This window comes from Salvelinus sp. IW2-2015, unplaced genomic scaffold, assembly GCF_002910315.2.
Source record: "Salvelinus sp. IW2-2015 unplaced genomic scaffold, ASM291031v2 Un_scaffold16326, whole genome shotgun sequence".
NCBI classification, from domain to species: domain Eukaryota; kingdom Metazoa; phylum Chordata; class Actinopteri; order Salmoniformes; family Salmonidae; genus Salvelinus; species Salvelinus sp. IW2-2015.
The window spans coordinates 55,313-79,695 of NW_019957535.1; the positions used below are offsets into that span (position 1 = coordinate 55,313).

The window sequence follows — 24,383 nt, forward strand, 5'->3', positions numbered from 1 at the left end:
AAACTTACACCCCGACAGGTGGACGAAAACATAAAAAGCCACAGAGTCATTCTTTGGACTTCGAAGGTTGTCAGGGGCAACCTGCAGACAATAGATAGTGGATGAAGCTAAGGTCAAGGAGTCAGAGGTTAGGGGTCCCGATGGAACTGGACACAATGGGATTCTCCAGCCATGGTAGCCAAGTAACCTCAGGCCAATAAACCTTTATTTCACTGCTAAGAAAGCGCTAAGATGAAATGTGTATTTGATTGGTGTTGGGCAGAGACCTAACTGCTATCATTCTCTCTCCAAAGACAATGAAAAGCATCAAAGGATAGTTAGAAGTTCAACTTAAATGCTTTGTTTCTCTTGTAAGGGAAAGCACAATCTAGCCTGAGCCATCTGACTAACTGAATGGCTGGCAGCTAGTCGACCAGCTAACGAAACAAGTCCTGGCGCGTTTGTCCCATTGGTGTGCAATGGAGAGGATGAAGGAGAAGGAAAAGCCCAGAAATAAACAGTGATTCTGGAAGGAAATTAATTCTGGTGGTCTTATAGGCCTTTGTGAGTATGAGAGAATAGTAGGAGAGGCTAGAAAGCTGGCTGGCATAGAAGGCCAGATAACTAGGGAAAGTGCCCTTCAGGTGTGTGGAGATAGAATTTTTCGATTCAAAGGCTCTATTTTGACATGAAGAAGGATCAGAGTAACTTAGATTTATCTGGAAGAATGGAATATCACACCGTTTCCCACACGTACTGTATGTATCATTATTAATAGTTGAATCCCATCCAAACAAATATTCGCCCGCAGCCTAGGTGTCTATGATTAGGTTATGTGGCTGGTGAATGCTGAACGCAACTCTACGTGTTTAACAGGTTGTCAGACACCGCAAACCCACAGACTAGTGTGACATACAACATGCCTCTGTTCTCCCTATGCCTCTGGCAACCTCTGGCAACCTGCTCTATAATCCGTTAAAAAAGCAGGGTTTCTCCAGGCCTGTCACAGGTCACACTTTAAAGGCTGAGTCTGTGATTTTTAGTATTTTTAATTGAACCTTTATTTAACTAGGTAAGTCAGTTAAAGAACATATTCTTATTTATAATGACGGCCTACCCCGGCCAAACCCAGACGATGCCGGGCCAATTGTACGCCACCCTATGGGACTCCCAATCACGGCCAGATGTGATACTCACAGCCGTAAATTACGGAATGGGCCTTTAATTCTGCTACATGCTCGGAAAGACTGGTCCTCAAATATGGACATACTTTTTTGAATTCTGAACCTAAATGAAAGCCTTGAATTTTCATGTGAAATATGTGTATGTGACCAATAAAATGTGATAAAAAAAAATRAAAAAAACATATTTATTGTCACAAGCCAGACTTTAGCCGCAACCCAAAACGGACTTTCTTCAGACTGCTACTAGGGGAAACCTGGATGTAATTGAATTTATAAACATGGAAATTGTCTGGTTTGAAATGAAATTGGCAGCCATCGTTGAAAGTGTCAGGTGTGTGAGGATCGAGACTCACTCGGGCTGGGTGTTGATTTCCTTGAGACAGTGACTGACGGTGACTGACAGTGACATGACTTAATCGGATTACTCCTACATCCATAAATAAGTTGAGCTTCTAAGCACCGTTCAAAACATGTTGGTGTTACCATGATAACGTTAGCGGAAGACAAGTCATGTGATGTCATGTGTGTCACAGTATTTGGGAGGGTGGGGAGACAAAACGGATGGAGTGTGACCCCACCAGGGGAGGAATGCTGCACACAGTGGGTCATACTCATAGACGCTTTACACGTTTTGACCAAAACAGTGGTAGACACTCACGTCAAACTAAGACCTTATTATTGCTACTGTGCCATATTAGAAGCTATTCTCAATAAGTGCTTTAAAACAAATACTTGAAATGGACACCAGTTCAGTTCAGTTGATTCTCAGCCGGGGKTTTTTTTTCTTCTCAAGAAAGAGTCCATATGAACTTTTCCCTAAAGTAACACTGTCTTAAATCTTAAATATTGCTGCACTCTCTCCTCTCTCTGTCTCTCTCGCTCTCTTATATGGTAAACCTGGGAATACGGGGGTTCTGTCTTAGAAGTAACCTTAACTAGAAGCCATGGCTAAGACCTCCACAAGAACAAGAGCTGAAGAACCTCAATACAAGAAGTGAAACGTTAGAAGACTCTCTGCCTCTCTGCAGAAGGAAGGGTGCTGATTGAGCAGAGGGAAGGACGCTGTGTCGAGATGGGAGGTTCTGAGTGAGGAAGGCAGAACAGGAAGGAAAAGAAAAAGGGAGAAAGAGAAAGCGTTCGTTTGAGAGTGATATTGTGGGAGGCAGAGGAAGAGAGAGCGAGAGAGCGTTATGGTACAGGAGATTGAAAGAGTGTGTATGGGATAATAAGGAAGAGAGGGAGGGAGAAAGGGAAAGGGAAAGGGTGAAGATAGAGGCAGTTTGGATATGAACACACAAAAAAGACAATGAACCTCTGTAAGTGTTTTCTAAATGGTCTCCTTTCTCTCTTCTTGTCTCTAACTCAATCACTCTCACACACACTCACTTACTCTCTCTATGTCACACACACTCACTTACTCTCTCTATCTCACACACACTCACTTACTCTCTCTATCTCACACTCTCTCTGTGTTCTCTCTCCTATAGTCCTATATGGCTATTCTGTATGTGTGTGTGTGTGTGTGTGTGTGTGTGTGTGTGTGTGTGTGTGAGCACGCGTGTGTGTGCATGTGTGTGTGTGTGGCTGAACAGACCGGCTTGCTCAGTCCTAGTCTCACAAAAGGACCCCAACAAACTTAGCAGCAGCCACACAAAGGCCCTGCTTCATCCAGTAGCCCTGCATGGTAACTGAAGGAGGGTATTGTTATAGGCAGGCAGGGAGTATCTGAAATGTCTGCATTACATCAACCCTAACGCACAGAGCCAACACAGGCCACAGAAAACAATTTTGGAAAACAAGAGTGTAGCTAATTGGGTCACCGAACCAATTTGTTATGCTCACAAGTACATGGGGCATGTTCTTTGGGCCAGGGATTCTTAGATTTCTTGAGGTCGGGGCCCCTTTTTTTATGATAACAAATGAATCAGGGACCGCCTCAAAATCAGGACACAACTCGAAATAGACAAAACATAGCATACAAGGAGTTTTTACTATGCCATCGGGACGAACCAAGTCTGGCTCCCTGGGAAGGAACATTTTAAAGGCCCATCTCTTGGCATCGGAGAGATCATTTGGCAGTTTTCAAACTCATTTCCTGCAATTCTACACATTCCATCATGGTGCAGGGAGATTTTTTGTTGTTGCAGCAGAGAAAGCTTTGCAGTTTTAAAGTTGAAATGACAAGAAGTATTGAGTTGAAAAATGGATCATTGGTAGAGCACTGTGGATAACAATATCCCTGTGAGCCTCCCAGGCCCATGTTGTCCAGATGTAGGAACATACACTAAATGACCAAAAGTAGGTGGACACCTGCTCGTCGAACTTCTCATTTCAAAATCATGGACATTAATATGGAGTTGGTCCCCCGTTTGCTGCTATAACAGCCTCCACTGTTCTGGGAAGGCTTTCTACTAGATGTTGGAACATTGCTGCGGGAACTTGCTTCCATTCAGCTACAAGAGCATGAGTGAGGTCAGGCACTGATGTTGGGCGATTAGGCCTGGCTCGCARGCGACGTTCCAATTCCTCCCAACGGTGTTCGATGGGGTTGAGGTCATGGCTCTATGCAGGCCAGTCAAGTTCTTCCACAACAATCTCGACAAACTGATTCTGTATGGACCTCGCTTTGTGCACGGGGGCATTGTCATGCTGAAACAGGAAAGGGCCTTCGCCAAACTGTTGCCAGTAAGTTAGAAGCACAGAATAGTCTAGAACATAACGTTGTATGCTGTAGCGCTAAGATTTCCCTTCACTGGAACTAAGTGACCTAGCCCGAAACATGAAAAACAGCCCCAGACCATTATTCCTTCTCGACCAAACTTTACAGTTGGCACTGTGCATCCGGGCGGGTAGCGTTCTTCTGGCATCAGCCAAACCCAGATTAGTCCGTCAGACTGCCAGATGGTTAAGTGTGATTCATCACTCCAGAGAACTCCAGAGAACTCCAGAGAACTCCAGAGAACTCCAGAGAACTCCAGTTTCCACTGCTCCATGGTGATCTTAGGCTTGTGTGCGGCTTCTCGGTGATGGAAACCCATTTCATGAAGTTCCAGACGAATAGTTATTGTGCTGACATTGCTTCCAGAGGCAATTTGGAACTCGGTAGTGAGTGCTGCAACCGAGGACAGACGATTTTTGACCGCGCTACGTGCTTCAGCACTTGGCGGTCCCATTCTGTGAGCTTGCGGCTGAGCCGTTGTTGCTCCTAAACATTTCTACTTCACAATAACATCACTTTCATTTCACCGGGGMAGCTCTAGCAGAGCAGAAATTTGACGAACTGACTTGTTGGAAAGGTGGCATCCTATGACGGTGCCACATTGAAAATCAATGATCTCTTCAGTCAGGCCATTCTACTGCCAATGTTTGTCTATGGAGATCGCATGGCTGTGTGCTCGATTTTATACAACTGTCAGCAATAGGTGTTTCTGAAATAGCTAAATCCACTCATTAAAAGGTGTGTCCACATACCTTTGYATATACAGTGTATTCAGAAAGTATTCAGACCCCTTGGCTTTTTCCACATTTAGTTACATTAAAGCCTTATTCTAAAATGATTACATAATTTACCCCCCTCATCAATCTACATACAATATCCCATAATGACAAACAGGTTTTTAGATATTTCAGCAAATTTATAAAAAAGAAAAGACAGAAAAAACGTATTTACATAAGTATTCAGACCCTTTGCTATGAGACTCRAAATTGAGCTCAGGTGCATTCTGTTTCCATTGACCATCCTTGAGATGTTTCTTCAACTTGATTGGAGTCCACCTGTGGTAAATTCAATTGATTGGACATGATTTGGAAAGGCACACACCTGTCTATATAAGGTCCCACAGTTGACAGTGTATGTCAGAGCAAAAACCAAGCCATGAGGTTGAAGGAATTGTCCGTAGAGCTCCGAGACAGGATTGTGTCGAGGCACAGATCTGGAGAAGGGTACCAAAATATGTCTGCAGCACTGAAGGTCCCCAAGAACTTAGTGGTTTCCATCATTCTTAAATGGAAGAAGTTTGGAACCACCAAGACTCTTCCTAGAGCCCGGTCCTAGGGACCGCCTGCATTAGGCTATCTCCATCCATAATGGAGTGGAGTCCGAGCACATTATACTGTACACCGCAGAATGTAGAACTTCAAGAAAATTCAAGCCAGCACTTTCCTGAAAGAGACCCACTTTGTTTGATGATGAAAAGAAGCAGTAGTCCTTTCAAAGACTGTCTGAACTTTTGATCATACAAGCAATGGAGTCTTTCCATTACATGCATCGAGAAACAGAGTACACGCTTAAAAATAAAAGTTCCAGTTGGTTCAGAGCGATGCCATAGTGGAACCATTTTAGGTTCTCTGAAGAACCTTAAATGGGATGGTTCATTTGAAGATTTCCCAGCGTGCCTTTTGAGGGAATTTGTGAGTTACCAGTACCGCCCATGACTGTGTTCACTAGTGACAGAGATTGGTTRTTGTAATTCATTCTAKTGATGGGCATTCCGGCTCTTTTCAGTGAGCTGGCTTGTTCGGCTCACCAAAAAGAGCCAACTCTTTATTACCCCGAACGGCTTTAAAAAAWAWATATATWTTTTTTTTAAAGTCAAACCGTTTGCGATAGTTTGAYTATRATTGGTGTTTGTCACAGAGCCTGGAGTGGCGGGTGCGGAGTCAAGAGCAGGGGATAATGGGGGAAACCGGACTTTATTGCGGCATCCAACACTAACGCCCAAAACAACAGGSGAATATCAAAAAAAAATCCAACCCAACACAGGGCAGAAACAGACAGGAACACCACACGCAACAACCTCGACTAACAGAAAAMAAGAAAACAGGCGGGCCTAACAGGCTTAAATAGTCCTAAATCAAAACTTAACAAGAGACAGGTGCAACCAATAAGACATAACAAACAGAAAAGGAAAAGGGGAGCGGTGGCAGCTAGTAGACCGGTGACGACGACCGCCGAGCGCCGCCCGAACAGGAAGGGGAGCCACCTTCGGTGTGAGTCGTGACAGTGTTAAAACAATTATAATGAAATTGTTAAATTAAATCATACTCTACCTTAACCACAATGTATTTCAAAATCCATTGGTTTGTTATGAAAAAGAATGCTATTAAACATTTGCATTTAAAGTAACTTTTTAATGTATATAAACAAAGTACATATAAATCTAACCATTCAAAACACATACAATCTGAACAACATAATAATAGAATATTGCACAATATCAAAGAAAAATAAATAATGTGCAAAACTGCAGCATCCCACTTAAAACATTAAACTGGTCCCTCTTTTCTCTCTCTTCTTTATTGCCATGTCATAACCAGCAGCACACAGCAATGCTGACCATATTTTTCTTTTATGAGAGATTTGCATTTAGAAATGCAAGCTGCCTCACTTTCGAGGGGCTGATGCGGTTTCTTCTCTCAGTAATGATTTGTCCCGTTTTCGAGAAGATCCTCTCAGAGGGAACAGATGTGGCCACTATGCAGAGTCTCCCTGTCATGACTTTAGTAAGCCGTGGGTAGACAGAGGCCTTGTTCTTCCACCAGCTCAGAGTGTCTGCAGATCTTTGTAGGAGGGGCTCCTCCAAATAGGATCGGACCTCCATTATGGCATCTGCTGAGGGATTCCTTCGTGCTGCATCCCCAGTTACTCTCTCGTCAAACAGCATCCAAACAGCAGACGTTTGTGGCACTACTGCTGGTGCTTCTGCTCCATCTGATCCCTCTTCTTCCTGTTGCCCTGGTGCCTGAGCCAGCTGACTGCTGGGGCTGTCCCTCCCTGCTGCTGAGGTTATTCTTTGAAGAGCCTCATCAATCGCTCTGGCATCACTGAAGGCTAACTTCTTAAACCTGGGGTCAAGTGCAGCGGTTTGTGACAGTGAGTGAGTTGGCTCGGCCCTCCCTATAGCAGTCAATTGAAAAACATTCTAACAGTATTTCTGATTGTCTTCTCAACTCACCATCACATACTTTTAAAGTGGGGCAATGACAGTCAATTTCAAATTAGTCTGACTTAATGTATCTTATCTCACCACCACTAATGAGGTGGGTGTGCTTGGTGCATGTCACGTCAGAGCTTCTCAAAGTCAGGGGGCGTGGTCGACAATCTCTGCTGTCACATCCAACCTGTATCGGTAATTGGTTTAAATGCAGACAAGAGCACTGAATCCAGCTTCACACAGATAAGATCTGGCAAAGTTTTATGGTGCTTTCAAGACAACTGGGAACTCGTACAAATCATCTTCAGGTCGGCAAGTTAGAGCTCTAGAAAGAGGCCCGAGTTCCCTAGTTGGAATTCCAAGATGGATGACCGTTCACAAGTTTTTCCGGAGTCGTTTTTTTCAGAGTTCCCAGTTGTCTTGAACGCAATGAAGTCGGAAGATAGAGATTCCCGAGTTCCCAGTTCCGAGTCCTCAGTTGTTTTGAACGCGGCCGTAATGCTCAGAGGGAGACGGCAAGGTACCTATTCCCTTTGAGTCAGGAACCAAAACTCCTCCGTATTGAGCCGTTGATGCATTTGGTCACATGACAGCTCGATCAGCTGTTCAATTTTACTTACCGGCATGTCAACTGAGCCAGGATCACAGTCAAACGGATTGGGAAGTAGGCCCCAAAGTGCTCTTCCAAGCATTGGAGGTGAGCAGTCATCACTCGTGTGGGACACTTACTGATGCTATTTTTCTGTTAGATGCTATTTTCTGTCAGCCGAGGGAAGGGGGCACGGTTCACTTTTGAAAGACTCCAATAGGAAGTCTTTCCTCTGAATCAGTCACTCGGCTGTAGAACGTTTTTGTATTTCCCTTGCATGCTTGAGTTCATTCAGTTTCCCAAATATGTCTGTTACATTTACTTTTAATTACACAGAAAGTCAACCAAGTCTGCTTTTTAATTTTTTTAATTTTTACATCTGTTCCGAATGACAGAAGTTCCTCTCAATGCAAAAACATCTTTCCAACACTCCCCCTCGATAACCACCAAGCCTCGGTGTGAAATAGAACATTGTCATGCTCTGATCTCATTATGTCCACATAGTTTTGCGAAAAGGCATGTGCACAGTGGATGTGGTTTGGATGTAGTTTACAATCGAAGTTACCTGCCGCAGTATATCTCTGAGTTCTGTGCTCAGCTCTTTTGCCGCCAGTTGCTCTCGCGTATCACACAATGCGTCCATATGCCAGAGGGAGACACATTCATAACTAGAGTGCAGAGGCCTGCCCGCCTTCCCACCATAGATGGAGCCCCGTCTATTCAAAAGCCCACCATTCGATCCCACTGAACATCCTCTGTGCCGTTTCATGCTCGGGAATCGTGAAACAGAACAATATGTCCTCGTGAATACCATCCCCAGACATGTATAGCGAACAAAAGTCAATGCATGGGCATCTCGGCCCTCACAGCTAACATCCCTTTGGAGAGCATAAGCTGGGGAGTTTTTGAGTCGTTCAGTCAGAGTTCCTCTTGATTGCTAGCAATAGCATACATTCTTTGTTTAAAAGTGTTATCTGACAAAGGTATTGATGTGAGTTTCTGTGCCACTGCCTCCCCACACATTGTTTTCACCATATCATAATGGCCTAGCCATTCACCGTGGGAATGATTCAAGTGCAAGTGTGGCCTTTTCCCATATCTAAGGGCACTCTCTGGTTCCATTTTATCTTTTAGATTAGAATAATTTGTATTTCCAATTTTTAAGGTTAACCACATTACAATGATTTTGAGATTCAAAGACGATATTTTATATATATATATATATATATATATTTCAGAGACGCAGAGTAGGTGAACGAATGATCTCCACATGTGTGTTAACCACCGTGATGCATGGAGGAGGAGATGTGATGATGTGAGGGTGCTTTGCTGGTGACACTGTCTGTGATTTATTTAGAATTCAATGCACACTTAAGCAGCATGGCTTTCTGCGGCATTCTGCAGCAATATGCCATCCCATCTGGTTTGCGCCTTTTTACATTTTTTATTTTTATCTAGGCAAGTCAGTTTAAGAACAAATTCATATTTACAATGACAGCCTAGGAACAGTGGGTTAACTGCCTTGTTCAGGGGCAGCACGACAGATTTTTACCTTGTCAGCTCGGGGATTCAATCTAGCAACCTAGGCTACCTGCCGCCCTATGCGCTTAATGGGACCATCATTTGTTTTTCAACAGGACAATAACCCAACACAACACAAGGCTGTGTAAAGGCTATTTGACCAAGAAGGAGAGTGATGGAGTACAGCATCAGATGATCTGGCCTTCACAATCACCTGACCTCAACCCAATTGAGATGGTTTGGGATGAGTTGGACCACAGAGTGAAGGAAAAGCAGCCATCAAGTGCTCAGCATATGTGGGAGCTCCTTTAAGACTGTTGGAAAAGCATTCCAGGTGAAGCTGGTTGAGAGAATGACAAAGAGTATGCAAAGCTGTCATCAAGGCAAAGGGTGGCTACTTTGAAGAACCCCAATATAAAATATATTTWGATTTGTTTAACACTTTTTTGGTTACTACATGATTCCATATGTGTTATTTCACAGTTTTGATGTCTTCACTATTATTTTACAATGCAGAAAATAGTAAAAATAAAGATAAACCCTTAAATTAGTTACTGTGTCCAAACTTTTGTTTGACTGGCACTGTATAAATTTGAAGTCGGAAGTTTAAATACACCATAGCCAAATGCATTTAAACTCAGTTTTTCACAATTCCTGACATTTAATCCTAGTAAAAATTCCCTGTCTTTTGTCAGTTAGGATCACACCTTTATTTCAAGAATGTGAAATGTCAGAATAATAGTAGAGAGAATGATTTATTTCAGCTTTTATTTCTTTCATCACATTCCCAGYGGGTCAGAAGTTTACATACACTCAATTAGTATTTGGTAGCATTGCCTTWAAATTGTTTAACTTGGGTCAAACGTTTCGGGGAGCCCTCCACAAGCTTCCCACAATAAGTTTTGGCCCATTCCTCCGGCAGAGCTGGTGTAACTGAGTCAGGATTGTAGGCCTCCTTGCTTGCACACGCTTTCTCAGTTCTGCCCACAAATTTTCTATGGGATTGAGGTCAGGGCTTTGTGATGGCCACTCCAATACCTTGACTTTGTTGTCCTTAAGCCATTTTGCCACAACTTTGGATGTATGCTTAGGGTCATTGTCTATTTGGAAGACCCATTTGCGACCAAGCTTTAACTTCCTGACTGATGTCTTGAGATGTTGCTTCAATTATCCACATAATTTTCCTTCCTCATGACGCCATCTATTTTGTGAAGTGCACCAGTCCCTCCTGCAGCAAAGTACCCCCACAACATGATGCTGCCACCCCCGTGCTTCACGGTTGGGATGGTGTTCTTCGGCTTGCAAGCCTCCCCCTTTTTCCTCCAAACATAACGATGGTCATTATGGCCAAACAGTTCTATTTTTGTTTCATCAGACCAGAGGACATTTCTCCAAAAAGTACGATCTTTGTCCCCATGTGCAGTTGCAAACCGTAGTCTGGCTTTTTTATGCCGTTTTTGGAGCAGTGGCTTCTTCCTTGCTGAGCGGCCTTTCAGGTTATGTCGCTATAGGACTCGTTTTACTGTGGATATAGATACTTTTGTACCTGTTTCCTTCAGCATCTTCACAAAGTCCTTTGCTGTTGTTCTGGGATTGATTTGCACTTTTCGCACCAAAGTACCAAAAGTACATCTCTAGGAGACAGAACGCATCTCCTTCCTGAGTGGTATGACGGCTGCGTGGTCCCATGGTGTTTATACTTGCGTACTATTGTTTGTACAGATGAACGTGGTACCTTCAGGCGTTTGGAAATTGCTCCCAAGGATGAACCAGACTTGTGGAGGTCTACAATTTTTTTTTCTGAGGTATGGGCTGATCTATTTTGATTTCCCCATGATGTCAAGCAAAGAGGCACTGAGTTTGAAGGTAGGCCTTGAAATACATCCACAGGTACACCTCCGATTGACTGAAATGATGTCAATTGGCCTATCAGAAGTTTCTAAAGCCATGACATMATTTTCTGGAATTTTCCAAGCTGTTTAAAGGCACAGTCAACTTAGTGTATGTAAACTTCTGACTGACTGGAATTGTGATACAGTGAATTATAAGTGAAATAATCTGTCTGTAAACAATTGTTTGAAAAATTACTTGTGTCATGCACAAAGTAGATGTCCTAACTGACTTGCCAAAACTATAGTTTGTTAACAAGAAATTTGTGAAGTGGTTGAAAAACAAGTTTTAATGAACCTAAGTGTATGTAAACTTCCGACTTCAACTGTACTTGAAAATCCATGGCAAGACCTGAAAATGGTTGTCTAGTATTTATTCAACAACGAATTTGACAGAGCTTGAAGAAGTTTTATGAGAATAACTGCCAAATGTTGCACAATCCAGGTGTGGAAAGCTTTTAGAGACTTAGCCCATAAATTCTAACAGCTGTAATCACTGCCAAAGTTGCTTTGACTCAGAGATKTGAATACTTACGTAAATCAGATAATTCTGTATTTCATTTTCAATAAATTTGCTAAAATTTCTTAAAACATGTTTTCACTTTGTCATTATGGGGTATTGTGTGTAGATTGGTGAGAAAAAATATATTTAATCAATTTTGAATTCAGGCTGTAACACAAAATGTGGAACAAAAGTATGAATATTTTCTGAAGGCACTGCATATGCCATAACAGATTGCGAAAATATGATATTGAGGGGCATGGTTTTGGTTCACTTCTGGTTATTAACACCAAAAGTTTGCTATTTTACACCACTGGTTGTTAATTTAACTCTTTACAGTGTTCATTTAACTCCTGATTACAGAACTTTGTCTGCAAGGGAATTGCCTTCACTTTGAAGACTAAACAGACACAGTTATAAATAATCACAGACTTTCCAACTCCAAGCCTTCCTATTCCATTCTCTCACTTTGCTTAGTGTAGAACTATTGTCCTGACAGAGTTCGCTAAGGACAAAGCCTTGGTGAAAGCTAGTGGACCAAAGTGAGAGAACAGGTGACTAGATTTCTGTGGAGAAAGTCAAAGATGATGAATAACACTACAGAAAGTGGAGCACAGCGATAGCAGACACCAAAGGGTGCCTGAAGGAGAGAGAGAGAGCTAGATGCCAACTTCAAAAGAGTCGTTCCACCTCAAAAAGCACAAGAAAGAGGTTTTCGACACCCGCCATCACATATTGTTTCTATGGTTAGAAACAGATAAGATTAGCATTCCTGCAACATTATTTTGTTTAAATATAATTTGATCCCTGAGAAATTAAGCTAATTGATTGCACCCAAATTGGTAATTTGAATTTATAGGATTCATCTAATATTCAAAAAAATTGGACCAAACYTTTTCTAACAATGAGTAAGACATGAGGAATCCAAAGAAATGGTTAAAAGCCCCCCATGGACCCTCCACACCCCAGCACCATCTAGTGGTCAGAACCTGGAAATATCAGGATGTATAATGGGACATAAACCAACCAAAAAAACATCACCAAATTCACTGAGAGTAGAATATATAGGGTGAAGAAACAATACTCCAAGCAGCAGTTCCATACTACTTGTCAGACATAGAGAACTGATACTGTATACTTGTTGTTGGGGTGGGATTGATGTGGGGTGTGGGGTGTTGTGGGTGGCTTTTTGACCATTTCTTTGTCTTGCTCATAGTTAAATAAAAGTTAGGTCCAAATTGGATGTTAGGCAGGGGTGCAACTTTCACTGGGGACGGGGGAGACATGAAAATATGTGATTTTGAGGTCAAACCATACTCAATATGGTTGCAATGGGCTTGGAAAACAGTCAAACCTGGAGTATATTGCACCCAAAGGTTTTCCATCTAAAACGTAGCTTCCTTCTGGAAAAGTGCTTTGATATCATTCCTTTCAAATGTTGGCAGATTGCATAATAGCTGGAATTAGGAGTCGGATATTCCAAAACACACATGTAAGATGAAACATTCATGTCAAGGGAAGCTATATAGGGGTTTACTACTATCGTATTACCTTTACTGGGGCCCAACAGAGTCATACTATACCTATACCCGGCAGGGAATTGGAGGGGCTGAGATAAAGGGTTTTCCATTGAAGAGACGAGGTTTACCATATAATATGACAGCTATAATTTGACTTATTTGGTGAAATACACCAATGAAACCATTGAAATAGGTGCTTAATAGGTATATAGGCTAAAAGTTAGTTTGACCTTTAAAAAGTAAAACGTTGCCTTGCTTTCACACAGGGCCATAGCTACATATGAGGACACCTCTGTCATTTTTTCACATTTAGAAACAAAAAAACGAAAACATTATTATTATTTATTTTTGGGGAACTCTGAGTTTCAACTTACTGTTGAGTTAGAACAGTAGAATACACAAAGTGCAATTTCGAAACTTGGTTGTGCATCAGCAGTTATTTTGTTATATGTCCCTCACTGACAGTCACTCAATTAGTTTAAAAAAATAGATTGGAAAATTAGTCTAGTTAGTCTAGCCAGCTATCGAAACTTGTAGTAATCATGACCAAATTACCGACTGGACACACGCAGGGCATGTGATCAGGGGCCCTGACCTCCAGGGGGCCCCCATTGATTTTGGTAGTCACTCTCACTCAGATATCATATTAAAGGTAAATATATMTTTTTTAACTTMATCTCCAGCACCACCCCAACATCAACATATGTAAAAATGGCACATTTCCATGTTTTGTGGGGAAGAAAATAGAGGAAGATAAGTGTTTCCAATGACATCGGTGTGCATCGCGTGATTTTAACCAATTATGTGTAGGCATAGGCCTACTAATTGCCTATTAATTGTCTACTAATTGGTTGATGACATTGGAAACACTTATCTTCTTCTATCTTATTTACTACAGAACATAGAAACGTGCTATTTTCACATATGTTGATGTTGAGGTAGTGCTGGAGATGATGAATATGAAGTTGACATTTTTTTTAAATGTTCCTTTAACCTGGCATAATTTGTAGAATTGCAGGAAATGAACTGTAAAACTGCAACAACAAAAAAGTTATGTAAAGCAAAGGTATTTGTTTACCTTTTGTGAATAAAATACTTGTTCTGTTAATAGATCACTCTGTACATATTAAATTATAGTTTTTARTCTCGGTGCTGAGTTAATTTGAGCTAATGTGTAGCAGCTAATTTTATAGCTAATAGGCTAWGTGTTTGTAGATTGACTGAGGTGAATGAAGCTACAGCAACCAATGTGTGGCTGGGGTCATTTTTGCTTGTTTTTTTTTGCTCTCCAAATAGCAKTTTAGAGTTTATAAATTGTAATGAAATGCAGTAAATGAGCATCAACTTTCTAATTAAATCCAGACCCTGCCCGTTCCCTTTTAGCATACCACCAAGCACGCTTTCATTGGATTTTATTGAGTGTGACGCCCTATTAATCTGTGTAGTCCACTGTTTTCACTACACACTARCGTTTGCATGGAGTTGAGGGGAAATGAGATGGCATAAGACTGCAGGTCCATTCTTTACGAGTCTCATTCAGAATGCCAGAAAGCACAAACATTCCCACGTGATGATGGAATTACTCCCTCCCTAATTGCACGCAGAGCCAGCAGTGGATTACCGTTCTCCTGGCAGCAGGATATTATGCTGGCAGCACAAAGCGCGGATTTGTTTCTCCTTCAAAATAAGAGTCGCCCTACAAAGACATGCTAAAAAAAATTCTCACTTCAGTGCAGTACAACTATTTTTCACAGCATTGCAACTACTTAAAAAAATATATAATTTAACGTACTGTTATATTTAATATTGTATTATTTACACCAGCATTTCTTTTGAAAGTGTACACCAATACGGGTATGTTGAAAKCTAAGGCTATGTAAAGAAATGCACTTTTAATAAAATACAAATATATGTAATTGGAATTACTCAATAGAGTATACAAAAATGTAATTGGTCTGTTCTGTTGGGCAATGGGTTTAATACAGAGAGAGTGCTGGTGTCTCCTTACTCCACCCACTCCATTCACTGCAATGCAATACACTGCATATGAATTACATATTGGTTTATAGAGAAAAAAAACTACTCTATGTGCCGATGTAAAAGTGGGGTTTGGATTACTCAGTAGGTCTGTAGAATTTATATATGGTGTCATTTCATGGGGCTCTGAATAATACGGAGTGTTGCTGGCCTTTTACTACACCCATTCCATAGGCCATAATGCAGATCACTGTATTCTAAACTCCCAACCCCACTTTTACATCGACAGAAATAATATATTTTTCACTATAAGCCAATATGTATTTCATATTAAAAGTGATTTGCGTTGTGGCCTATGGAATGGGTGTAGTAAAAGACTAGCAACACTGCGTATTATTCAACGTCCCATGAAATGACACCATATATAGATTCTACAGACCCTACTGACTGCTCGCAAACCCCGCATTTACATCTGCACAAATAATCGTTTTTTCGCTATAAACCCAATATTGTCAATACCAGTCTCAACATTGTCTTTTTTTTTTCCATGTACATTTTTTGCATTCAGAACAAAATCGACATTGATAAAAATGTAATATCTTTTGAAACAGTTATCCACTTTGCAATGTTTTGAAATGCGGGCTTTTTATTTTGAAGGTTTTCTTAATACCATTTKAAAGTGACGTCATCTTTAGTCCTGCTACCATATTGTAGTCAGCAGTGGATCTCACTCGAAATGCACCGCAGTGTGAAAAAAATCTGACAACCATCAACTTTCACTCATATAGTTGTGAACGTGGGAATGCTGTCGCGGCTAATTTAACCTTTTCCACAAAGGAGAACCAGTGCATTTCCCGCGGAAACATGCGTGTTTGAAACTTTAACGACCTTTTAAATGTCTTCAGTTGGACCTTTTTACTTGGAGAGCAACATGCCGGAGCATATCAGCATTTCGGACTTTGTTGCTCTGACAAACGAGGATTTGGCATCACCGACTACCTCGATTTTTCAGTCCAAAATGAGTGAATGTCGGAACACTGTTTCGGCAGTCGAAGAGGTGAGCTGGGCGTTTCATTGCGCACTATTGTTTACCTGTCCACAGGTAACTTGTTGACAGTTAGTGGTGGGAGGTGAACCGATAGGTAGACGAACCTCCACTGAGTAAACTAGCCAAGCGAAACAGTTTTGCCAAGTTCACTTTGTCATTTATAAAAGTAGACTATGTATAAATATATTTTACTTTAACGCAACACAGCTGATTAAAATAGCCAACTAACTATAACTTTGATTATTTGAATCGGGGGGCAGGACCAAGTTTGGGAAGCTCCGGAGTGGCGCAGCGATCTAAGGCACTGCATCACAGTRCTAGAGGCGTCTCTACAGGCACCCTGGTTCGAATCCAGGCTGTATCGCAACCGGCCGTGATTGGGAGTCCCATAGGGCGGCGCACAATTGGCCCAGCGTCGTCCGGGGTTTGGCCGGTGTAGACTGTCATTGTAAATAAGAATTTGTTCTTAACTGACTGACTTGCGTAGTTAAAGGTTAAATAACAAAGCAATTCAAAAGCTACAGTAACACGTTGAGCTTTGTCTTACAATGGGTATAGCCTTAGCCCAAAGGCCAGCAGATGGCGAAATAGAGTCGTGTCAATTTATCGTTCCAATTAATTATATGCAGCTGGCAATGCATTCATATGCCTCGTTGAACGGTTCGTACCGAAAAGGTTCTCCATTCAGGCTGCATAGGCTTCGATTTCCACAGGAACTTTATTTAATGGCGGGAAAATATGCGTACTTTCTTTATGAAACACCATTTTCCACCACCATACAGTGACAGCCCATCACATTACCCCGGAGTGGGACTCCCCCTTTGTGTCACAAGTTTGCATCTGGCACTGAAGGAGGTAATGTCGTCGTGCGTTCATATCCAAGTACGTTTAGTTTATGGTTGACACAGCTTGTTGGCCATTTGCCAATCGGTGTTTCTCAACGAGTTTAAAATCACATGAATGCATCCAACGGGTAAATAACCACCTCCCACATGGTTATAAACGCAGCATCAGAATGGAAACTTGAGAGCCCAACATAACAATCCGGTTACAACAGACAATGCAAAGAACATTGTGAATGGCATTTTCATTTTCCTGCTGTACCGAAACCAACCCTTGACTCCAAAACCAAAATATGTACCGAACCGTGGGTTTGGTGAACCGTTAAGGCGTCTGCATACTTCAGTTCGCCTGGAAGCTAGCTGAAGTCCACTAGGCGAACCGAACGAGTGTGCTGGCATACTCCCTTAAAAGACTGTCACTTGAAAAACGAGAAAAAACGCCAGTACCGTTTGTTAATTTTGAGACGCCATAGCACTTCCTAAAAATAGTCTTAATTAATCTAAAATAACTCTAGAAATATGTCATTCATTTCGACGTTTTTGCAGAGGACATCTATGTCGCGCAATTTTACATCTAACTAAGATGTTTGAAGTATTTCTAAATGGAAAAACTGCATTAAAACGAGTGGTCTCTCGTTGAATGACAACAAAGAATTTACTGAAGGTCCCTACTGTTGACCAATCACCGACGAAGGGGCGTAGACTTCGGCTTGCTTCAATAACATTTTTGTGGGAGAACAGTCGAGAGAGGGGTAAAAAAAACACATTATAAATTAAATTAACAAACTCTTCCCGAAGTGTTTCGGCTGGGAAGCATGCGGACACCTTTTATATATTTTCTTTATACACTTTAGGATTGGAAAAATGTTTTCAGTGTAAACATAAACAGATAAAGAATGTAGAAAAGATAATATTTTTTTTAAATATATATTAGGTCCATTATCTTTGAACTAACAAGCACCAAAATAAAAGCTAGACATTAAGGGAGAATTGAACATTCCAAAGTCTATTCATTTAGAAGTATTCATTTTGTTATTGTTTTAGCAAAAGAACACAGCATTATCCATGGCAAAATGCATAGAATTGCAGCAAACTTTAAAACTGCAACATTATCACAGCTTCATGCCAGAATATGTAGAAGCTCAGGAAATTAGAGTAAAAACTTCAATGACAACCTGACCAAATTCACATAGAATTGTGAGTTATAGATCTGTCACTCATTGAAAGCAAGTCTATGTGTGCTATTTCTATGCGTCCCGGTAAGGTTATTTTTGCCTCTTTTACTTTTGGTTTTGTACGCCAGCTTCAAACAGCTGAAAATACAATATTTTTGGTTGTGGAAAAGATATTTCACAGCGGTTTAGATGGTACAATGATTCTCTTTACGATACTTGATTGTTTTGTCACATAAACTGAAATTAAGCAAACTTCTAGAATTTTAACAACCAGGAAATGGCGGAGCGAGTTCTGCATTTTGCACCTTTTTTTACATAAAAAAACAAAACGTCTACACCGCCAAGATTGGGGCCTCTAGAATGTTGCTAGGCTGACACACACACACACACACACACACTCATAGACATGTAGTACGGATGCACACACAGTCACACACCCATAAAGGCACTTAGCGCACACACACCAAAGCCGGGAACTGCTATAATGATAGTGACGTGTCCAATGTTTGCGAAGCATACAATAGAATAGAGGAAAGATGGCATTGTTTGTTGAGCATACACCCAGTCCGTGTCAATGGTAACCGTTTTATTTCTGGGTGTAACCGTTTTGCACTTCTCAAGAGTATAGGGAATTGTTGTGAGTGTGTGTATTCAATGCTGCAGACAGGCCACAGCAGGGGTGAATGTGTTTCCCAACCCTGGTCCTTGAGTAACCCCAACAGTACACGTTGTAGCACTGGACAAACACACCTCATTCAACTCATTGAGGGCTTGACGATTAATTGACAAGTTGAATCGGGTGTGCTTGTCCAGGGCTACAATGAAAATGTGTAGTGTTGGGGGTACTCTAGGACCAGGGTTGGGAAACACTGCACTAGGGGTTAGGCAGCGTAACAAGCCTTTTGATTGAGCCTAAACAGGGTGTGCTGGAACTGCACCATGGTGGTCTGACCTGTACGTGGACACTGTGTACATTCCTTTGTTAGATGGTGACATTACCTCATATTGGAATGGAGCCATCACCTTAACCCTTTTAGACTTAAGTCAACAGATTTGACATTGAAGTGTAGTAGTTTGACATTCCTTTTTCACTTTGACCACAGTCTTGCCCTGACTCCTCCTCCTACTACTGAAACAGTGGAAAGTAAGGGAGGAGTTACTCCATTTTCTAAGTCTCTCCATACATGTTTAAAGTCCCATGCACTTTTTCATTAGACAAATAAGACACGAGAAGGGCTGTTGTTAGGCTATATAAACACTAACCACGACTGGTCCGGGTAACTAACTTTAGCTGTAATATATCTACTATTTTGGTGCCAAAGGAGTGTCATGTAGCTAGCTAGGTTCTTTAAAATTCAAGTCTGTAACTCGAAGCCAGTTCAACTGCTTTCCCCCCCACTCTTCCCCCTCAGGGACTGATTTAGACCTGGGCCACCAGGTGGGTGTAATTAATGATCAGGTAGAACAGGTAATCGGCAGTACTCTGGACCTCGTAGGGTAAGATTTGAATACCCCCGTTCTTAAGCAAACAGAGTAGAGTGAAGTTACATGTTGACGCACGTTAGGGCGGTGAACCTGAAAAACGACAGGCGAGGCCGGTGGTTGGTGCATGAGAGACATCATCAGCCCAATGATGACAAGCGTGGTGGTGCTAGACGGATTAACCACTGATTCACCTGTTAACGCAAAGTTAGTCACGGCGTGGGAACTTCTGGGTCACCATGACCGCTGCTAGACAGTCAAAGAATTGCGGTTTTCCTATAGACGGTCCGACAGGTTACATTTCTTTCACTGTTGCTTTGTCAGTTCTACTAGGTGACATTCTAACTTGAAGTCTGTGGTGTAATGTTGCCATTTTTGCTCCGATCTCCCATTGACATCAATGCATCTGTCTGCGCATGTAACTATGTTAAAGCCAGATTTGCATGCATCGACAGATCTCAAGTTAGGATTTACCCCGTAGGGAAGGATCATCCTTTGTCTTCCTAAAACCTTCTGCTACTAATGGACTGGAGTCAATATGACACTATACACTGTGCAAAACATTGACTTGCACCCCCTTTGGCCCTTAGAACAGCCTCAATTCATCTGGGTATGGAAGGTGTCGAAAGCGTTCCACAGGGATGCTGGCCCATGTTAACTCCAATGCTTCCCACAGTTGTGTCAAGTTGGCTGAATGTTTTTTGGGTTGTGGACTATTCTTGATACACACAGGAAACTGTTGAGTGTGGAAAAACCCAGGAGCGTTGCAGTTCTTGATACAAACCAGTGCACCTGGCACCTACTACCATACCCCGTTCAAAGGCACTTAAATATTTTGTCTTGCCCATTCACCCTCTGAATGGCAATACATACACAATCCATGTCTCAATTGTCTCAAGGCTTTAAAAATCCTTCTTTAACCCGTCTCTTCCCCTTCATCTACGCTGATTGAAGTGGATTTAGCAAGTGACATTAATAAGGGATCATATCTTTCACCTGGTCAGTCTGTCATGGAAAGAGCAGGTGTTCTTAATGTTTTTCACACTCGGTGTATGTTTCATTAACGCTCTTCTTCTCTCTCTGTGTTGCAGTCAATGGAGATGGACCAGAGCACCTTACAGAGGATGAAGAAGATGGTCAAGGCTATCCACAGCTCTGGAATCAGTAAGTGGCTCCTCGCCACACACACACACACACTGTATTACAAACACCCAATGCATATTAAAACATAACTGCAGGCTTTAATACGAGACTTGGGTGTGGGATGAGGTCTCATTATGGTTAGCGTGTTTGTGGATGAAACAGAGGCTGAGATTGTATGGGACGTGTTGGCTGAGCCACGCCTGTCTGTCTGAGACACTGGAGGTTGGTGGCACCTTAATTGGGGCGGACGGGCTAGTGCTTATAACTGGAGCGGAATTTGTGGAATGCTAACAATTACATCCGACACATGGTTTCCAAGTGTTTGATGCCATTCCGTTTGTGCCATTCCAGCTATTATTATCAGCAGCCTCCTGTGGTCTGAGACTAATGACAGTGTGTGTTTGACAATGGGCTCAATGTTAGCTGTTTGACGGACACTGTTTAGTTCAGACTCCAGAGGTCAAGTAGGGCGCCCCCGTGTGTGTTTGTGTGCACACGAGTGTGTGTGCCCACTGTCCACCTACCACACACTTTGGCTTATAATATAGTTGCTTTGTTGGCAGGATGGTTAGAATGATCAAGTCACCCACCAGTTTGGCATGCTGATATTGTCTGAGTCCAGCTATGAAGAATACTGTACAAGCTTCTATGTCAGATTCTGGCACCTTTTTGAAGAAACTTAGCTTCATACTTTGATGTGAACAAACWATTTACTCACCAGTTTCACAATGCTAACATGTTGAACAGCATCATCAGTCAACTTGGATGGCGTTTCGGTTTTTCGAAATGAGTCTTGGATGCAATATAAAAAGTGACTTGTTTTTCAACTTTTTCCAAACTCTGAAATAGTCTGGTTTCCATTTTGTGGGTTTAACTGTCAGATGTGAGTCGGAGTGAGCCAAAGTTGGGAAATGTTTGTCAGCCCCTACAGTTCAGCAGTTGAGACCCCAACCCCACTATTCTCCCCCACCCCCTTCTCAACACCCACTTTCTCTCACCCTCTTAAAGTGGCACTCCAGTCTCATTTTCACCTAATTTATTTAATCAAAGGCACATCTCAGTAGGTGGTCTAGGTATGTCATGACATGGCACAAGTGGGGGGTGGGACTTTCCTCTTTTCTCTTTTCTCTATGGCTCCTCTATTGTTCCTCAAGCAAAGGTTGGAGGCTGACGACATCACAACTTCCAATCGGACCAACTCCTTGAAGGCCTTACTCTTTCAATGTGTGAAATTGTGCTCAAAACATTTTTTTTTACCCTTTAGTGCAGTGGTCACCAACCTTTTCTGAGTGACTTTCGCAGTCAAAAAGCAAGCCAAGATCTACCGCTCAGATTTTTTTTCCAAACATCACTTAATTAAAAAAAAACATGAACCTAATAAAAACAGTTCTGTAGGAATGAGGTTTGTGCTGTAGGCCTAATACATTATCACAGCATATTGACTGAATGCCTGGCCTGCCAATATTGTTCTTCTCAGACCATGTAATATTTCAAACTTGAGCTTTGATAACGAAATACATCAGTTGGTGTAGCACTTGCGAGGCACGGCTGAGCATAAATTGAAATAATTTCCAAATAAATAGCTTTTTTATTTTACTGGACTGATGGTACCTGCATCTGATGGTCATGGTGTTTTTTCCAGACCACTGGAAACTCTGGGGGGGGGGGGGCGCGAGGTCATGACTTGATCTTCAGGTCTGAATGTCGGAGCTCTAGAAAGATGCCAGAGTTTCCGACTTCGAATGCCACTGCTTCAGTGTGTGTACTTTACTATATTTATACTTGGGGCCTCTTCCTTTTCGTTATTAGTGGCCGGCTGATTCAGAACCGCTCAATCAGCCATGATGTTCACGTGTGATGTGTTGATAAACTCAGCAAAAAAATTTACGTTCTCTCACTGTCAACTGTGTTTATTTTCAGCAAACTTAACATTTGTAAATATTTGTATGAACATAACAAGATTCAACAACTGAGACATAAACTGAACAAGTTCCACAGACGTGACTAACAGAAAAGGAATAATGTGTCCCTGAACAAAGGTCAAAATCAAAAGTAACAGCCAGTATCTGGTGTGACCACCAGCTGCATTAAGTTCTGCAGTGCATCTCCTCATGGACTGCACCAGATTTGCCCGTTCTTGCTGTGAGATGTTACCCCACTCTTCCACCAAGGCACCTGCAAGTTCCCGGACATTTCTGGGGGGAATGGCCCTAGCCCTCACCCTCCGATCCAACAGGTCCCAGATGTGCTTAATGGGATTGAGATCCGGGCTCTTCGCTGGCCATGGCAGAACACTGACATTTCTGTCATGCAGGAAATCACGCACAGAACGAGCAGTATGTCTGGTGGTCATGCTGGAGGGTCATGTCAGGATGAGCCTGCAGGAAGGGTATCACATGAGGGAGGAGGATGTCTTCCCTGTAAYGCACAGCGTTGAAATTGCCTGCAATGACAACAAGCTCAGTCTGATGATACTGTGACACACCGYCACAGACCATAACGGACCCTCCACCTCCAAATCGATCACGCTCCAGAGTACAGGCCTCGGTGTAACGCTCATTCCTTCAACGATAAASRTGAATCYGACCATCAMCCCTGGTGAGACAAAACCGCGACTCGTCAGCGAAGAGCACTTTTTGCCAGTCCTGTCTGGTCCAGCGACGGTGGGTTTGTGCCCATAGGCAACGTTGTTGCCGGTGAGGACCTGCCTTACAACAGGCCTACAAGCCCTCAGTCCAGCCTCTCTCAGCCTATTGCGGACAGTCTGAGCACGGATGGAGGGATTGTGCGTTCCTGGTGTAACTCGGGCAGTTGTTGTTACCATCCTGCAGGTGTGATGTTCGGATGTACCAATCCTGTGCAGGTGTTGTTACATGTGGTCTGCCACTACCAGGACGATCACCTGTCTGTCCTGTCTCCMTGTAGTGCTGTCTTAGCCGCCTCACAGTACGGATATTGCAATTTATTGCCCTGGCCACATCTGCAGTCCTCATGCCTCCTTGCAGCATGGTCTAAGGCACGTTCACGCAGATGAGCAGGGACCCTGGGCATCTTTCTTTTGGTGTTTTTTTTTCAGTCAGCCTCTCTGTGTCCTACGTTTTCATAACTGTGACTTTAATTGCCTACCGTCTGTAAGSTGTTAGTGTCTTAAYGACCGTTCCACAGGTGCATGTTCATTAATTGTTTATGGTTCATTGAACAAGCATGGGRAACRGTGTTTAAACCCTTKACAATGAAGATCTGTGAAGTTATTTGGATTTTTACGAATTATCTTTGAAAGACAGGGTTCTGAAAAAGGGAAGTTTCTTTTTTTGCTGAGTTTGTGGTTGGTTAGGCGGACTCTCCATCCTTTCCTTTAAAAAAAAATGTCTCTTCTCTCCTCTCTCCTATCTATTTTCCCTCTCTCATCCCCCTTTACCCCCTCCACCAAGAATGGCCTATTCCTCTCAGCTCTTGCCAGGATGCAGTGGTTTGTGTGTGTTGGGAAGAGATGGGTTTGCTGGAGTTTTAAAGGTCATTAATTATCTTCCCCAGGGACATTAGTCAGCATTCTGTTGCTTGTTAGATGTTTGATATTGTGAAGACACCCGTGGTTAGCG

At 42.3% G+C, this 24,383-nt stretch overlaps 1 protein-coding gene across 3 annotated transcripts in view; it reads left to right on the plus strand.

Annotated features, from left to right (window-relative positions):
* The first annotated feature begins 15,789 nt into the window (after positions 1 to 15,789).
* asap3 (ArfGAP with SH3 domain, ankyrin repeat and PH domain 3) overlaps positions 15,790 to 24,383 on the plus strand; it is a 53,428-nt gene continuing 44,834 nt past the window's right edge. For 2 of the 3 annotated variants that reach the window (XM_024146218.2, XM_024146217.2), the window contains exons 1-2: positions 15,790 to 16,151; positions 20,733 to 20,805. In XM_024146218.2, the coding sequence (XP_024001986.1) occupies positions 15,990 to 16,151; positions 20,733 to 20,805 (235 nt within the window). In that variant the 5' untranslated portion in view covers positions 15,790 to 15,989. The remainder of the gene's footprint in view (positions 16,152 to 20,732; positions 20,806 to 24,383) is intronic. The other variant, XM_024146216.2, reaches the window with a different exon arrangement.